General features: G+C 36.2%; 2 protein-coding genes across 2 annotated transcripts; one reads left to right on the top strand and one right to left on the bottom strand.

Annotated features, from left to right (window-relative positions):
* Window positions 1-469: 469 nt before the first annotated feature.
* LOC112058022 (uncharacterized) lies at window positions 470-4,790 on the top strand. The gene is made up of 5 exons (XM_052887645.1): window positions 470-677; window positions 759-880; window positions 2,104-2,245; window positions 3,718-3,893; window positions 4,594-4,790. Exons 1-5 carry the CDS (start codon window positions 626-628, stop codon window positions 4,678-4,680), a joined length of 579 nt encoding a protein of 192 aa, XP_052743605.1. The 5' UTR covers window positions 470-625; the 3' UTR covers window positions 4,681-4,790.
* A 2,748-nt stretch (window positions 4,791-7,538) lies between these two features.
* On the bottom strand, window positions 7,539-17,291 carry LOC112058023 (store-operated calcium entry regulator STIMATE). Its single transcript, XM_024098681.2, has 6 exons — window positions 16,938-17,291; window positions 15,814-15,958; window positions 13,728-13,849; window positions 10,676-10,875; window positions 10,046-10,120; window positions 7,539-9,412 (listed from the first exon to the last, which is right to left on the bottom strand). The coding sequence occupies exons 1-6, from the start codon at window positions 17,065-17,067 to the stop codon at window positions 9,323-9,325; spliced, it is 762 nt and encodes a 253-aa protein (XP_023954449.1). The 5' UTR covers window positions 17,068-17,291; the 3' UTR covers window positions 7,539-9,322.
* Window positions 17,292-17,478: the final 187 nt, after the last annotated feature.

Below are 17,478 nucleotides of genomic sequence, written 5' to 3' on the forward strand. Positions count from 1 at the left end.
TCACTTCAGTACAAAGGTTTTTTTGGACATGAGATTGCGGAAATAAGTACACACAAGCAGTAGGTAAATAAAGCCAGGAAGCGTACATTAAGTTCTGCATAGCCATTTGGACTAGTGGTATATAACCAAGGTATATACATTATTATATTCGGTAATTTTTTAATTTATGTAAATTCTCGGGTAACATTAGAAAAACATTAGTCTTTTTTTTTGTTTTTCTCAATTGATTTCTTCAAATATATTAAAATTAAGTAAGTGTTTTATTAAACCGCGATGAAAAAAAGAAAACTTAAAAATCAAAAACCTCCATTTAAAATAATTTATTGCCACTGGCTTTAATTCATAAATATTTCGTATGCGGAAATAGTGTCGCTGCTATGTCCACCGTTTTCGTGTAGATTCACTTCGTCTCCTTGGAGTATTTGCATCTGTGTCTCAAACTTATCTATCCAATTGAAATAGAGCCCAGAGCCGTAAAGCGTATTATTAAAAAAAATATATATCCAATTAATTGAAAACAAATAGCGCCAAAACTTTGAAGTTTTAAATTAAATTTTACCTTGTAATCTTGTACCGACTCGTAAATCTATGTACCTACCTTCTTATTACATTCTTTTATTCGAAAATGACTTCAATAAGTGATAAAATAACCAGCTTACAATTAACCCTTGAATCAGGTATGTATGTATGCGCGTATGAATAGTGTGAATAAACTGAATACCCTACATGTTTTAAATAACATTAAAATTAAATGACAGTTACTAAACGCTGTGTAAAAAACGCAAGAGAAGAAAACTCACTACGTAGTTTAGAACGATCCTTGAATGAAGAAATTATGGTATACAAATGCGAATGTGAATTTATGTCACAACAAATGCTGGTAAGCTTACATTTCCTTCTTAATTTTAATAGGTTCCCTTAACTTCAAGTTGTCGACAAGTCCACATAGAGGAGTCGAACTGTTTAGCAAATTTTTTTTTAACTTAAAAAAAGTTTCATGTTTTCATACAAAGTAATTCAAATTATTTCGACTATCTATGTAACACACGCCTATAACTATCCTTGCATTTTAAAATATGTAATCGTAGTGGTAAGACTGTCGTTATCGACGAGATATTGCAACTGGCTCTCCGCACTTCTAGTAAGCTACTTCATGATATTTATCAATTAATAAGTTTGGCTAGGTCTAATAGAAGGATGCGATTTAAGGGACACAATTTAAATTCTATTTGCAAAAGAAATATTTTTACTCCGAAAACATTCATTTTGGAACACATGTTCTTTAGACATTTTTAATTAATTTTCCTTAAAGAATATAACCCTAGAGTTGTGGGAAACACCTAAATAAATAAATTTACGGTAACGTTTTTTCTCTCATTTATTTATTTGTCCTTTTTAATTTTTAACAATCTAGATGAAACACAAAACAATATTAAAATTTTATAAAAATAAAACATTATTAATTTGTGATAAATTCGGGCTACAATATCGTCACTTACGACGCGACGAGAATTTGAGACGGACAAAAGCCGAAATAAACGGTTCATGTAAAGATGTAATCCATGTATGCGCATAGCGCATTAACTTACCACCTGGCTACCAAACACATCCATACAAACACAGTAAGTACACACATCATTCGAGCCAGGTGTCAATTTAATCCGCACGAGCTGTACCTTGCCGTTTTCTTGTCACTCATTCTCTGAAATTTGCCAAGACGCGCTCAGCGCGTCTCGATTCAGAGATATAGTTTGTGAATTAGTTAGTCCTACTGGTTCTATTGAACCAATTTTGAAAATTCTTTTACCAATAGAATGTTACCTCTTCACGGAGTAACAAAGGATTACGTTTTATCCGTTTTATCCCCGTTTTCCTACGGGAACGGGAACTAGGTGGGTCAAACCTTATTCCTTGCAAGTTAGTTCTTGACAACTCTCACCTGACGGTAAGATACGATGCAATCTAAGATGGATGCGGGCTAACTTGTTAGTAGGAAGATGAAAATCCACTTGACATTCTACACTACATCGTACCGCTACGTTATATCGCTTGGTGGTACGTCCAGCCAGACCTGGGCCAATTATGAAGGTATTATTTTTGTAGGATCTAAAAAATGAAATCTCGCATGGAATCCATCAACTGTCAATAACAGAAATATGTCGCGTTTCGGAAAAATGTAAAATGGAAAATCATTTACAAAGCGTCAGAGCATTTAAACAAGGCTTCGATGATATGTACGCAAGAGGTAGGTGTCTATTCCGCATATGCGCAGCTTAATATATATATATATACACTCTATATATACCGTATACACTCGTTTTCCGTGTTCGGAAAATTGAATGAGAAACAAGTACATTTTTTTTCCGAACGGAACATTCCGCACATAAAGTCCTTTTCATGAAAGTCCCAGACGCGGCGCTAGTATCACAATGGTGCTCGTCTCAGACCAATTATAGAAGGACCTGTATCACACTCATGTCACGAATAAAATTGTCTGTCATTTTCTGAGGAAAACGAGCTTAGATTTGGTATATATCTTATACTAAACTAGAAGTTTATGCCCGTTTTTTACATGAGTCAAATACACAAAAATTTTAATAAAAAAAATTCAACCGACTTCCAACTCAAAAAATAACTTTAACTAGAAAGCAAAAAATAACATCCTACCTATGTGCTACCTTCTGATCAGTTTAAAGGCGGTGCCAAGCCAGTGATGTTTTAATTAAATACGTTTAAGCTACAAAATTTCTGTGGTTATTCCAGAAACAGCTTTAATTAAAACACGAACCGAACGTAGAACCTCCTTTTTGGAAGTCGGTTAAAAAGGTACTTGTACGGAGCTCTTTAACCGACGAATACGATTACAACTATGAAACATCGATTATATAGATACAGTTTTTATAATCGCATTAGATCGTTGATCATATACTTTGACAGAAAAGTAACGTCTAACGGGGCAGGTCCTATACAATAATTGGTTGGAGGTGCTCGTTGTCATATGGTAATGTCATTTGTGTAAGGCGCAGCCGCGGGACTTCTTTCATCAAAAAGACTCTACGTAACGAATGTGAGCCTTTGTGACAAACTTATACATTCCGAATGAAAAAAAAACGTAAAGTCTGCGGTAGTCTCGCGGAATCCCAAATCGAAATAACGCATTAGGAAAAAAGAGTGTATGCGGTCGGCCTAAGTGCTGTTGTGTTTTATCTAATATATAAAATTCTCGTGTCACAGTTTTCGTTGCCATACTCCTCCGAAACGGCTTGACCGATTTTGATGAAATTTTTGTGCATATTCAGTAGGTCTGAGAATCGTCCAACATCTATTTTTCAAACCCTAAATCCTAGGGTAGGGTACTGGTAGGGTAGGGGTATGGTATGGGGATAGGGTAGAGGTAGGGTAGAGTAGTGGTAGGGTAGGTTTATGGTATAGGGATAGGGTAGGGGTAGGGAAGCGGAAGGGTAGGGTAGGGGTAGGGAAGCGGAAGGGTAGGGTAGGGGTAGAATAGAGGTAGGGTAGGGGTAGGAGTAGGAATAGGGTAGTGTAAGGTAGGGATAGGGAAAAAGTTCAAATAAATAAATTAATAAGTCAAAGCGAAGCTTGAGCGGGTCCGCTAGTATCATTGTAAATATTAATATTATGGCCTATGGGCAGAGTACCTAAAGAATGGGGCTGTGTGGAATGCAGTTCGCTTTGCTAAATATTTTTATTCTATAGAACGTGAGATATCCGAACTACAGGACAAAGAATTACAAATAAAACATGCAAAAGAAGAAGAAATAGAACTACAGAAGATCGCAAAGATTTTGGAAATAAATAACCAGAAAGATATGGAGGCCGTCGCTATAGAAAGCGAATGCGATGCTATAGATCGCGAATGTGCTATTTTGAAGGTATGATTTAATATAGTAGGATCTTCGTGAAAAAGTTTGTCCGGGGAAGTAATAAGTATAGCTTGGCAAGTTCGTTAATGACACTTTCATGGTATGCGGGCGACGGGGGGAAAGACTGCGTGGGTGTGAAATCATGCTTGCGGGGAAGTGAGGTGCATCAGTCTTGGGTTTTTCATTCATAGCTACACGCCCCCCGGCCCGCGCGGACCATCGAGAGTGTTACGAACGAACTTGTCAAGCTATAGTTATGTTAGTGTGTATATTTTTAGCCGTGATAGCCCAGTGGACCTCTGCCTTGGATTCAGAGGGCGTAGGTTCGAATCCGGTCCGGGGCGTACACCTCCAACTTTTCAGTTATGTGCGTTTTAGGAAATTAAACATCACCTGTCTCAAACGACGAAGGAAAAGCATTGTGAGAAAATCTGCATACCTTAGAATTTTCTTAGTTCTCTACATGTTTAATGTCTGCCAATCCGCATTGGGCCAGCGTTGTGGACTATTAGCCTAACCCCTCTTCACATGAGAGGAGACTCGTGCTCAACAGTGAGCCGAATATAGGTTACTAATGATGATATTTTTTACGTCTGATTTTCTATAAAACCCACTGATTTGCTTTATGTTCTCCGATTGAAATGGTTTGGTATTCTTATTCGTAATTTTAACTGAAAGTGACACGTTTAATTAATATTGCTTATTACAGAAAAGAAATAGTGCCATTATGTTAAAAATAAGACGTCAGTTATTGGAAGCAGAGGACACCAGGCGCGAACGTTTGAGGAAAAATTAATTGTCTATGACAAAATTCAAGTAATTTTATTCACAGCACAATTAGTTAATTTGTAATAAATATTTCAATAAAAAGTATAATTAAATTAAAACTAGTGAAAGATATTTAAAAATTTGTTTTTCTCGCCCTTTACTTCTCCAGTCAGGATCTTTATCAAAATAAAAAAAAAATATTTCTTTATATTTTTTTTATTTTCGCACAAACAATAAACAGATGCACGTAAATAAATATATTACAATACAGACAATATGTAAATACATTAGATATAGGTTAGGTCTTTGCATTTCAAATATAACAATAACAATTTATACAGGGGGTAACCTAACCAATAACAATAATAATAATACACCAAAAGATTTGGTCACGCTGCCTTGATTTTTTTTTTATTTAATCTCAGAATTTCACGTGAACCCCAACCAAGATATTGTTAATATTAAAAGTAAAGAATATTATGTATAACTTCTAGGGATGTTCTATGTATCGCAGTTTTCATATATTTTGTTACTCTACTATTTTGGTACTCAATGACAGATTTTTTTAACATCAATGGAATGTAAAATTTTGTAATCACATATAAATTGATCATTCATACTCATATAAACAAATAATATAAACCTACAGTTATGTTAGGTTAAGTTAAGTTTTGTTGGGTACATTTTTTTTGGAATGCTTAAACGAAAATAAATTTTTCATCATCATTGAGGAAATTTGAACACATTTATTAATTTAGAACACCTAATTAAAATAGTAGTATCTGATGTTACCCACATACTATGATCAACAATTATATACTGCGTGTTAAGTTTCATAAACCTACTTATACATTTTTTTTATATATTTCCTATACAATCATATATGTGATGTATTTCCTAAAAAAAATGTCCGGCGGCAAACTTAATCTAAGTTTGGGTTCCAGATATATATTGTATCCATAGTAAATTGTTGATCATAGCTTTGAATTCATTTAACTCTTATAATAAAAGGACGCAAAATCATGTAGAAAATTTCATTTAAAAACTGGCCAATTTTGCTTTGACAGTTTTAGAATTATTGGTAAAGAAAATTATACTTAAAAGCCCAATATTCAATACAAACTCAGAGCAAATTCAACCTTATGGATTAAGTATAAGGTTGAATTTGCAAATGCGACTACTTAAATTGAGTGCCAAGAAGTTGTGTTTGGCACTCATTGAGTGGGGACGTTTTTTGGTCGCTGATTGTGCATCCACTTTATAATAGGAGATCGATGTTTACGACAAAATTTTACGACTATCATTACACTATACGCGACTTTTTCAGTCTTTATTCGATGTTAGTAACACGTTTAAACAAATGGCACTACATGAATCTAAGTACTTAATTTTTAGGAACATTACAATATTTTTTTTTTATATAATAATTAACATATTATAAAAAATATTTCCCATATGCACCTAATATGTTCAAGTATGAAGCGATAACGTCTTATATAAATTGAATATAGAAGACAATAAGTATCGATATTATACATAGTTATTACAAAATATTGCATTTGTAAATATATATTTCTGTTACCAAGTTCATGGGAACCAATCCGTTTTTTAAAGCCATATTACACGCATACAAAATCAACATACCTATATGTGAAGTTTATCACTGAGTATTCAAAAACAAAATAATATCAATATTTCTTTAATTTTCGTATATACTCAAATCGTACAAATTTTGTAATAAATTTTCTAATAATAATTACGTTAAAACATATTTACAAAGGACTTATACTTAACACTGAAAATACACTTAAAATATATGTGATGATTTTAAGAGGACCAACTTTATAATTATATACTTTAGTAATATAACTTATAGGTATATATTTTTTTAAAGTCCCTTATACAGGGTGTTGCGGAGTATTTCCCATAACTTCAAGGTGTTGAAAAGTCAAGATAGGAGCCGAACTGCATAACTAATTTTATAATTCCAACTATCCACACACGCCTTTATCTTGCATTTTAAAATACATAATCGTCGTGGTAAGACTGTCGATATCGACGAGATATTGCAGCTAGTACTCCGCACTTCACTAGTAAGCTACTTCATGATATTTATCAATAAATAATTTTGACTAGGATGTGATTTAAACATAATGTGATTTACAAAAGATTTTTTTTTTACTTCGTAAATATTCATTTTAGAGCATATGTTCCTTAGACATTTTTAATTAATTTTTCTTAAAGAATATCATCCTAGAGTTATGGGAAATACTCCCGAGCATCCTGTATCTGGTCGCGTTGTTTATATAGGTACATCAATATTTTCCTTATATGTTATAATCAGCCTCAACAAAATGAAATATTTTTACTAAATTCTAATAATATTTACATATTTAATATCACACACTCTCATAAACTGTACATTTTATGATCAATTCCGTTGTATGTACCTACTCCACAAATTAGCCCAGAATTAAAGCTAAAACATTTCAAAAACACATTTTGTATCATATGTATCACAAAATGGTAGATAAAAGGAAAATGACACTATGCATTAACGAAATATCATTACAATTAAATGCCAGGTGAGGGTTTTTTTTCAAGACACGAAGAAGCTACTCCGCTACAAGCTAAAAGAAGTCTCATTGGTATTCTTTAAAGTACTGCTTTGGGTTCTAAGCAAGCCTTAAGGTCGTATATTATGCCCGTACCCATTATTAGTCCTTGTCCAGAAGGGGCGAATTCATCGCGATTCTCTAGCGTGAATACGCGCTAGAGAATCGCGGCGAATTCGCCCTTTCGGACTGAGCCTTAGTGAATTTTGTCCGTTTATAACGATTTGACTTTACATCTTTGGCAATGTTTGTTGATTCGTTTTATTTTAAATTTCACTGAGTAATTGACAGTTGAACGTCACACATTGAGGAGAAAGGAGCAAGATTATTCACATTAGGAAATTAAGAATCAAAGTTATTTAATATATTGTGTTTCTCTGTTCTATCTATCTGTCCATACATATCAAAATTGAGATTCTTGTACAGATCGAAATATTTAGTATACTTATGGACCAAAGGAACAGATAATAACACAAAATACCACATAGAGACTTCAATAACTTTACGGAATGTAAGAAAAATATAATATAAATTATACAAGTGAATATAATATAAATATAAAAAGTTAAAATTTTACTAAATTTGAAATTCAGGCATTTCATCGTTTATTTATTCAAATAAACGGACATTGATCCTGAACGCGAATTCAAAAAATATTTACTATATCGTGTGTAATCATACAACAATCATTTTGGTACCAATTTTACAATGCCTCCGTGGCGCAGTGGTATACGTGGTGGATTTAATGATGAAGATCCTGGGTTCGATCCCCGGCAGGGCCGATTGAGGTTTTCTTAATTGGTCCAGGTCTAGCTTGTGGGAGCATTCGGCCGTGGCTAGTGGTAGCACCCTACCGACAAAGACGTACCGCCAAGCAATTTAGCGTTCCGGTACGATGTCGTGTAGAAACCGAAAGGAGTGTGGATTTGATTCTCCTCCTAACAAGTTAGCCCGCTTTCATCTTAGATTACTTTATCACTTACCATCAGGCAAAGTTGCTATTTGTAACATGCCAAGTTAGTGAATATGCAACCATAAAGATACTTTTTAAGAATATTAAAACCTCACTCGTTAACTTTATTCCTTTTCCCCATTATGCAGTATTTTCATAATTCATACTAATATTATAAACACGAAAGTCTATGTGCTTTTCATGGCTGAGCAAATTTCAATGAATTTGTGGGACGCTGAAGCAGATTATATTAGACAGAAAATCTTGCAACTTGCAACTTTTCAGTTGTGTGCATTTTAAGAAATTAAACATCACATGTCTCAAACGGTGAAGGAAAAACATCGTGAGGAAACCTAACCAGAGAATTTTCTCAATTCTCTGCGTGTGTGAAGTCTGCCATTCCGCATTTGGCCAGCGTGGTGGACTAAGGCCTAACCCCTCTCATTCTTAGAGGAGACTCGAGCTCAGCAGTGAGCCGAATATGGGTTGATAATGATGACCCTGATCCAGGTGATGTTTTCTCTCTTTATACAATTGTTACATATAATATTATACACAGGTAATGGTTTCAAGGCGTGATAGCCCAGTGGATATGACCTCTGCCGCCGATTCCGGAGGGTGTGGGTTCGAATCTGGTTCGGGGCACCTCCAACTTTTCAGTTGTGTGTCAAGTCTGCCAATTGGGCCAGCGTGGTGGACTAAGGCCTAACCCCTCTAATTCTGAGAGGCGACTCGAGCTCAACAGTGAGCCGAATATGGGTTGATAATGATGACCCTGATCCAGGTGATGTTTTCTCTCTATAAAATTGTTATATATAATATTATATACCAGTAAAGGATATGACTTCTGCCTCCGATTCCAGAGCGTGTGGGTTCGAATCCGGTCCGGGGCACCTCCAACTTTTCAGTTGTGTGTCAAGTCTGCCAATTGGGCCAGCGTGGGGGACTAAGGCCTAATCCTGATTCTGAGAGGAGACTCGATCTCAGCAGTGAGCCGAATATGAGTTGATAATGATGACCCTGATCCAGATGATGTTTTCTATATACAATTGTTACAAATAATATACACAGGTAAAGGTTTACGCTCTGCGCGCAGGCGTGTGTCATACGTTGGCAGCGAGCAGGCGCTCGTCGGCTGACTGCTCCTCGTCTTCGGACCCTGACTTCTCTTTCTTTATCGACTGGTAACGCACCTGGAAATAATGTTAATTTGAATTAACTTTAATTTAAATGAAAGAAAGAAAAAACATTTATTTCAAAAATTATGCCACACATAACCCCTTAACACTGTTGTAGTGCCTGATACTCAAACCACTTGAGTCTAAGCATCAGAACACCACTATGTCATACTTGGTACAACCTTGAAAAAGGATCTAAGCAGGGAATAATGAAATAAGAGTCAAAACGCAATGAATTGGGGGCTAAAAGACACTTATTAGACGCATAATGGATGGATGATAATGGCGATAATGTGTACTAAAAATATATTTTTTTTTATTCTTTACAGGTTAGCCCTTGACTACAATCTCATCTGATGGTAAGTGATGATGCAATCTTAGATGGACGCGGGCTAATTTGTTAGGAGGAGGATGTAAATCCACACCCCTTTCGGTTTTTACGCGACATCGTACCGGAACGCTAAATCGCTTGGCGGTACGTCTTTGCCGGTAGGGTGGTAACTAGCTACGGCCGAAGCATCCCACCAGCCAGACCTGGACCAATTAAGAAAACCTTCATCGGTTCAGCCAGCAGATTGAACCCAGGACCTCCATGGAGGCAGCAGGAAACCCACTGCGCCACAGAGGCCGTTACAATAAGAAACATACCTTCGTTTTGATTTTGCTGTTAACACCTCTAGGTCGATACATGAGGAAGTTGTCAGTCACCCAAAATATCAATATCTGCAAAAAATACTGCTATTGTAAGAACTGAATAGACAAAAGATTAATACTTAATCTATTCATGATGGACAGTTTGGCTTTGGCACAGATTAATCAATAATATACAGATGGAGCGTATGAAACACGACAGTGAAGTAGCCGCTCCATATACGAAATTCAAAAAGTAATACAATCTCGAGTCAGTACGACACAAACCGTCGCATCAGTAATTTTCAATATTATTCAAGACAAATGGCGTCTTATGTTTTTAACTATTAAAAAACTGTTCACAAAGCTAAAGAAATAAGATGGAGTATTTTTTTATTGATTATTATTAATTATAAAAAAGTTTGTATATGCGGTTATCAAGGAGAAGCGGTTTGTTTTTTTTTTAATGAGTTTTACCGACTTCAATACAACAAGAAATTTCGTAAATAAAAAAGTTGATCGTCTCATCGAGATGAAGTTACTCACGAAAAATTAACTCGATAGTAATCAGTTGTACAAAATGTTCTACGGATCCCTGACTATTCTTAGTAAACCTTAATAAGTTTTAGATAATAGAACATCACTCACGTTGATAAAGAAGGGTATGATTAGCATGACCACGGCCAGCTCCAGGCGCGGGTCGGACACCGGCGACAGTCGCAGCGTCGACAGCACGGCTACCACTGGCGGCAAGCGCAGCACTAGCGCCAGTATCGACTTGGCGAACGTTGCCAGCGCTGCGTACAGCACGCACTGGCATATCCACGCCGAGCACATCGGTGGCTTGCCTGACAAACACATCCTAGCTCAATAATAACATCAAACTTGTACAAAGCAGCCGCTGGATGCTGTTTGTTCGAGATCGTTGTGTTTGGGAGTCCATGCAAGAGGCTTATGTCCTGCAGTGGATAATGATGATGATGTTTGAAGCGTTTTTCTGCTTCGTTTCTTATACACATGACTTGGCTCTCTACCGAAGTCCATGTTTCCTAATTCTTACACCCGGCCATCTTTACGATTGTGGCCGAATTATGACTATAATAGCTATAGGTAGTCGGTAATTCATTAAAAGCACAACGACCACTAACGACTTGTGTTTGGAAATCCATGCAAGAGGCATTTGGCCAGCAGTGGTTGTCTATCACCGGTACCTGATAGTAAGCGATGATGTAACCTAAGATGGAAGCGGGCTAACTTGTTAGGAGGAGGCTGAAAATTTACACGCTAAATCGCTTGGTGGAACGTCTTTGTCGGTAGGGTGATAACTAGTCAAGGTAGCAACCCCCCTCCCCTAAACCAGACCTGGACCCGTTCAGAAAACCTCAATCGGCCTATCCGAGGATCGGACCCAGGACCTCTGTCTTGTAAATCCACAGCGCATACAACTGCGCCACGGAGGCCGTCTTGCCGTCTTCAGACGGCAAGCACATCACTAGCGTCACGGTGAACTTGGCGAACGTTGTACGCGCCGCGTACTGCACACACTGGCATATTAACGCTAAGCACATTGGTGACTTGCCTGCCACATATGTATATTGTAGATCAATATTGACCAATATGCTTAGCTTATGATGTTATCAAACTAGACTAAGTATGCCATATTAGCCCACGCACCCTTCCCTCTTATCGCTTAGCTGACCAACCGCGGGCGGCGAAACGTAAACGCGGCGTCGCCTAACAGTAGCCGAGTCGTCACCTGGTTGACGGCGAGGCGATATGATTACGATCCCTTTCAGTGCCAATATATGTACTATGACCTTAAGACTAACACACTAGCCTGGACTAGATACAATACAATACAATAACAGCAGGGCTAGCACGGGCAAGGGAAAAATTTATCCACGGGGAGAGGATAAAACGTTTATCCCCCACACTCGTTTTATCCACTCACCGCGCATGGGCACGCCGGTGGATATAATACCCCCGGTGGATAAACGGAGGGAAAGACTTGTCAACCCATTTGTATATATCTTATAAATTGGCATTAGGTATATTAATAGTCCGAAATAAACGTAAATTTGATAATATTTGGTTATTTTATGCATATTATTTATCTGTTTTCTGTTGGCATTGTTTTGTTTGGTGATTGTTTTTTGCGGTGGTTTGTAGTAGGTATCTATAGTATCTATCATACTAGCGGACCCGGTCAAGCTTCGTTGTGACATAAGTGCACTTATTCTCTATCCCTACTCTACCCTTCTTTACCTCTACCCCTGCCCTACCCCTGCCCTACCCCTACCCTACCCCTGCCCTACCCCTACTCTACCCCTGCCCTACCCTACCCCTACCCTACCCCACCCCTACCCCACCCCTACCCCACCCCTACCCCACCTCTACCCTACCCCTACCCTACCCCACCCCTACCCCACCCCTACACAACCCCTACCCCTACCCTACCCCTACCCCACCCCTACCCCACCCCTACCCCACCCCTACCCTACCCCACCCCTACACAACCCCTACCACACCCCTACCCCACCCTACCCTACCCCTACCCTACCCCTACCCCACCCCATATTGCGAAGCAATTGTTAAAGACCAAAACATGCGAGACATAATTGTTTTTTTAAGTAAAGTTTTATCCCCACATCAACTTCACAGGGATAAATTTATCGCGTTTAAATGTCAAAAGTCCCAAAGTATATCATTTTATCCACTCCATATGCCATAGTCGAGGAAAAGATCTCCACGCGTAATGTCAATCGGGGATTAATTTGTCTTTCCCTTGTAACCATGCTATGACGGGTGGATTTATATCCTTAGTCAGTGGATATAATGGGTGGATAAAAATTTTATCCCTTGCCCATGCTAGCCCGGCTGGGAAGGGAATCAAACTATAGATGCAAGCACAAACAGCAGGCAAAAATTGTGGCAAATAGGGAGTTTTCAACATTATATTCATATGTAAATATTAACGGTACTATATTTCACACCCATCTTGACGTAATAACCTTAGTAGGTTGTAATATAAAGCCATAGAAATGATGTTAGAGATTTCCACCTAGCTTCAACAGTTTTTATTATGAGTTATGACGCAAGTATTTATCATTACATCATAATATAGGTAGGTACATATAATCATAGACTTAAAACTTTCATTATAGATTAAGTAATTATATCTTGGCAACTTCGTTCGTAACACTCCCGATGGTCCGCGCGGGCCGGGGGGCGTCTAGTGATGATTGAATAAATAAAGGGGTGAAATAGGGGTTAAAAGTTTATATGGAAAGTCCTTAATTTTTAGAGTTACAATTTTAAAAATTTGTTCAAAAATCTTAAATAAAATACGAAATATAATGTGATTCAAGAATTTTAAAAATTCAACCCCTAAAGTGGTGAAATAGGGATTGAAAGTTAACATTGATTTTATTTTATCCCAGTATTGGATAAAATAAAATGAATGGGCACTATGCAGGTAAAACCGCAGGGCGTTGGCTAGTATTAGATAACAATGATATCAAGTATGTGAAATTTTGTAATTTTTCAATTAAATATGATATTACAAAATACATTTTTGGAAATTTTGGTTTATTACACATCAATTTACATATTTATATTCATATTTACCCCTTTAAAATGTATGTCTATTGTCTGGATTTGAAAATTTGTTTATAACATTAGGAGTAAATTCTATACTCACCATATTCACCAAAGTTTATCAATGGTATATCATATACCCTGGCGCAATGCTGAGCTAGTCTTATGCCTGCCCAGATTATTAGCAGCCCTAGTGTGGAGTCCAGCATGAAATTAACTATGTACCTACAAACAATCAACAATTGTATAAATTATCTTTCATAAAAATGGAACCAACTTCAAAGATGTATTTCAGTTATTTTGATTTTAACACAAAATTACTAAACCGAAATTAAACCGAAACCACAAAATTACTAATTCGAAGCCTCAATAGCTCAACGGTAAGAGCGGTTGGACTCATCACCGAGGGGTGGTAGTTCGATCCTCACCCCGTTGGTCTATTGTCGTACCCACTCCTAGCACAGTCTTTTCCGACTAGTTGGAGGGGAATGGGAATATTGGTCATATTATAAAAAAATATGGCAAATATTCTTTTAAAAAAAAAAAAAAAAAAAACCAATTTTAATGAAAATGAAATGGGACCAATCTGGAAGTACTCTTTCAAACAAAAAAAGAAATCCAAAATTGGTTCATAAATGACAGCAAGCACATTAAAAATAAAAATTTTAATAAAAAAAATTCAACCGACTTCCAACTCAAAAAATAACTTTAACTAAAAAGCAAAAAATAACATCCTACCTATGTGCTACCTTCTGATCAGTTTGAAGGCGGTGCCAAGCCAGTGATGTTTTAATTAAATACGTTTAAACTACAAAATTTCTGTGGTTATTTCAGAAATAGCTTTAATTAAAACACGACACTGGCTTGGCACCGCCTTCAAACTGATCAGAAGGTAGCACATAGGTAGGATGTTATTTTTTGCTTTTTAGTTAAAGTTATTTTTTGAGTTGGAAGTCGGTTGAATTTTTTTTATTAAAATTTTTATTTTTTTATTTTTAGTGTTAGCATACCCACTGCGTGTGTACAATCACAACCTATCTAACTGGAAAGTTCTCATCAATACAAATTGATCAAGTCCAAACACAAGGTAGCTACTGTGAACCGTCGAGGAGTTCTCTGCACTGTCCCTCGTCTTCATCACCAGACCCTTAATACAGTCACAATCCTTCTAGGTGGAATGTTCTCATCAATACAAATTTATCAAGTCAAAACACAAGGTAGCTACTGTGAACCGTCGAAGAGTTCTCTTCACTGTCCCTCGTCTTCATCATCAGACCCTTAATACAGTCACAATGCATCTAGGTGGTAAGTTCTCATCAATACAAATTTATCAAGTCCAAACACAAGGTAGCTACTGTGAACCGTCGAGGAGTTCTCTTCATTGTCCCTCGTCTTCATCACCAGACCCTTAATACAGTCACAACCTATATAGGTGGAAAGTACTCATCAATACAAATTAATCAAGCCCAAACAAAAGGTGACTGCTGTAAATCCTTGACGAGTTCCATCGTCTGTGTTTCGGCTCCATCATCAGACCAACTCCAAACCTTCATAAAGTTGTAGTGGTTTAAAATACCTTATGGAAACACTAACAAACGTACTAGCCGTCTCTACAACTTTCGAAAGTTCCCCTCAATTTCTCCAGGATGCCATCATCAGATCCTGACATGAAAAAAATGGGACCACCCTGGAAGTAAACCCTACAAAACAAAAAAAGAATTTTCAAAATCGGTCCATAATTGACGGAATTATCGCTGGACATACATAAAAAAAAAAAAAAAAAAAAAAACATACATACAGCCGAACGTAGAACCTCCTCCTTTTTGGAAGTCGGTTAAAAAAGATATGTGTTGAATTGAGAACCTCCTTTTTTTGAAGTTAGTTGATAATAATTTGTACATTTTATTTTATACTGGCCATTTTTTGGGATTAAAGGTTTTTAATGGTTTTTATTCAGTTACAAAAATAGCTATAAGGTTTGCTTAAATGAGCCGTCATCCATGCAGGAGAGGGGAGACAGAAGAGAGTGAGAGTAGTGTGGACAACAGTACCAACAACAATGAAGGAAGAATATGTCTGCCTTCTCCTCTAATACTCTGTTGCCACACATCTTCAAAGATGAGGACTTATATGATGTTATATTATACAACAAAACTAAAAACTAAAACTGTGGTGGTACAATATCTTACCATGTACAAGGGTTTCCTGTGAGGTACGGTGAAAGCCATACATTTGCTGCATGAATAAGAAAAGCTCCGAGACCTTGTTTTGAAGTGTCATAGAACCAAATCAGCCATGGTCTCCTAGCATAGCGAGGTTCACAGAATCTTTTACCTTAAAAAAAATATAAATATTGTTTATTGATCGCATCAAGTCACAAAGCTGTGACAAATGGATATTGGGGTCGCAAGGTGCTGGATCAATGACTCCCTCCACACTAAATTAAAAGGACCAACATCAATTGGATAACAGGGAGTTGCTGGACACAGCCGAAGAACTCCTTAAAAGAGGTTTATGTACGAAAGTGACCACAAAAACTGTTCATATAGAAGTATATACCTATGCACTACAAGCAATACTAGATAATCCTAACATTATAAGTGTAAATGTACATTTTCCATTATCATTAAATTTTGTGTTATTTTATTGTCAGAGTATGTATTTTATGTATTATTTATAGTACATTAAAGACATACATAAGTTATAAAAAGGACATATCACATTAGTTATCTACTAAGTATTAAAAGCAGTACATACTAATTTTGAACAACAACATTAAAACATATATTACTTAAGAAAAAAAATATCTAATAATATATCAGATTTCAGTGAAAAAACAAATATTGAATATAAATTTTTTTTCTTAAGGAATAAATGTTTTAGTATTGTTGTTCAAAGTTTTGTTGATTGTGTATATGTTACATGTGAATCTGAAACATGGAACAATTGGAGTAGCTTTGGATTGGAGGCTGGGCCAATTGAGGTTTCCTTCATCACTTGCGATTGTAGTCAAAAGCTAACTTGTAATAAAAAACAAAAAATAAAAAATTATAACAACGGTCTTAAGTAAAGTCGCAAACATAAATTAAGTTTTAATATTAAATAGTATTATTTTTTTAATAGTTGTTGTTATAAATATTGTATTCTGTAGTCATTTGTGATAAAAATATAATTTCATTAATTTTTATTGACAATTTTTTTTTATTACTAAGTTGAACCACAGAACTTGGAGTAGCTAGAGCATTAGCAAATGCTGCGCAAGACATTGACAATGACTCAAAGGTTATCCTTTCGCAATGCCTACTTTTCTTACCAATTAGGCATGTAAACGCCAAGACTGCCAAAAGGAATTGCATAAACCAGCCGTAAGTGTCCGTAAGTGCATCTTTAGAGCAATGTGGCTCAGACCAGATGATCGTAGAATAATCGGAGGAGTTATTCATTTTTCATTTCCTCTTCTTCAATATTCAAACGTAATAAATATCGCGCATAATATTTTTTAAACAAATATGAATACAAACGGATCTCTCATATCACTTGCAATACAAAGCTACCATAAGATTACGCATTTCTATCGAAAAATTAAAACTTAATTTAATAAAAAAATTAAAAATATTTCAAAAAGTCTATATTTTGTTAACAACAGTTACAAAAAAGAAATGACACTGACAGAAAACGAAAATGTCATTGAAATCTAAATTCTTTGACATTGACTGACATTTATTTTTTAAACCAGCAGGCTTAACAGCTCAGAGGCCTATTAATTTTGTGCCTACTACAGATGAAAATAAATGTAGAAGCAAATAATAAAATTATAGACATTAATACTGTGTACACACTAGGTTTGCATTTTA

Source organism: Bicyclus anynana, chromosome 20, assembly GCF_947172395.1.
Source record: "Bicyclus anynana chromosome 20, ilBicAnyn1.1, whole genome shotgun sequence".
Classification (NCBI taxonomy): domain Eukaryota; kingdom Metazoa; phylum Arthropoda; class Insecta; order Lepidoptera; family Nymphalidae; genus Bicyclus; species Bicyclus anynana.

What these genes read in the sequence shown, in the direction of transcription:
- LOC112058022 (XM_052887645.1), top strand. Translation starts at nt 626, where the DNA reads ATGACTTCAATAAGTGATAAAATAACCAGCTTACAATTAACCCTTGAA. An exon ending in ACAATTAACCCTTGAATCAG is followed by an intron (nt 678 to 758) that starts GTATGTATGTAT and finishes ATTAAATGACAG; the next exon opens with TTACTAAACGCTGTGTAAAA. An exon ending in TTATGTCACAACAAATGCTG is followed by an intron (nt 881 to 2,103) that starts GTAAGCTTACAT and finishes TTATTTTTGTAG; the next exon opens with GATCTAAAAAATGAAATCTC.
- LOC112058023 (XM_024098681.2), bottom strand. Translation starts at nt 17,067, where the DNA reads ATGAATAACTCCTCCGATTATTCTACGATCATCTGGTCTGAGCCACAT. An exon ending in TCATACCCTTCTTTATCAAC is followed by an intron (nt 10,121 to 10,675) that starts GTGAGTGATGTT and finishes TATTTTTTGCAG; the next exon opens with ATATTGATATTTTGGGTGAC. An exon ending in ACAGCAAAATCAAAACGAAG is followed by an intron (nt 9,413 to 10,045) that starts GTATGTTTCTTA and finishes CATTATTTCCAG; the next exon opens with GTGCGTTACCAGTCGATAAA.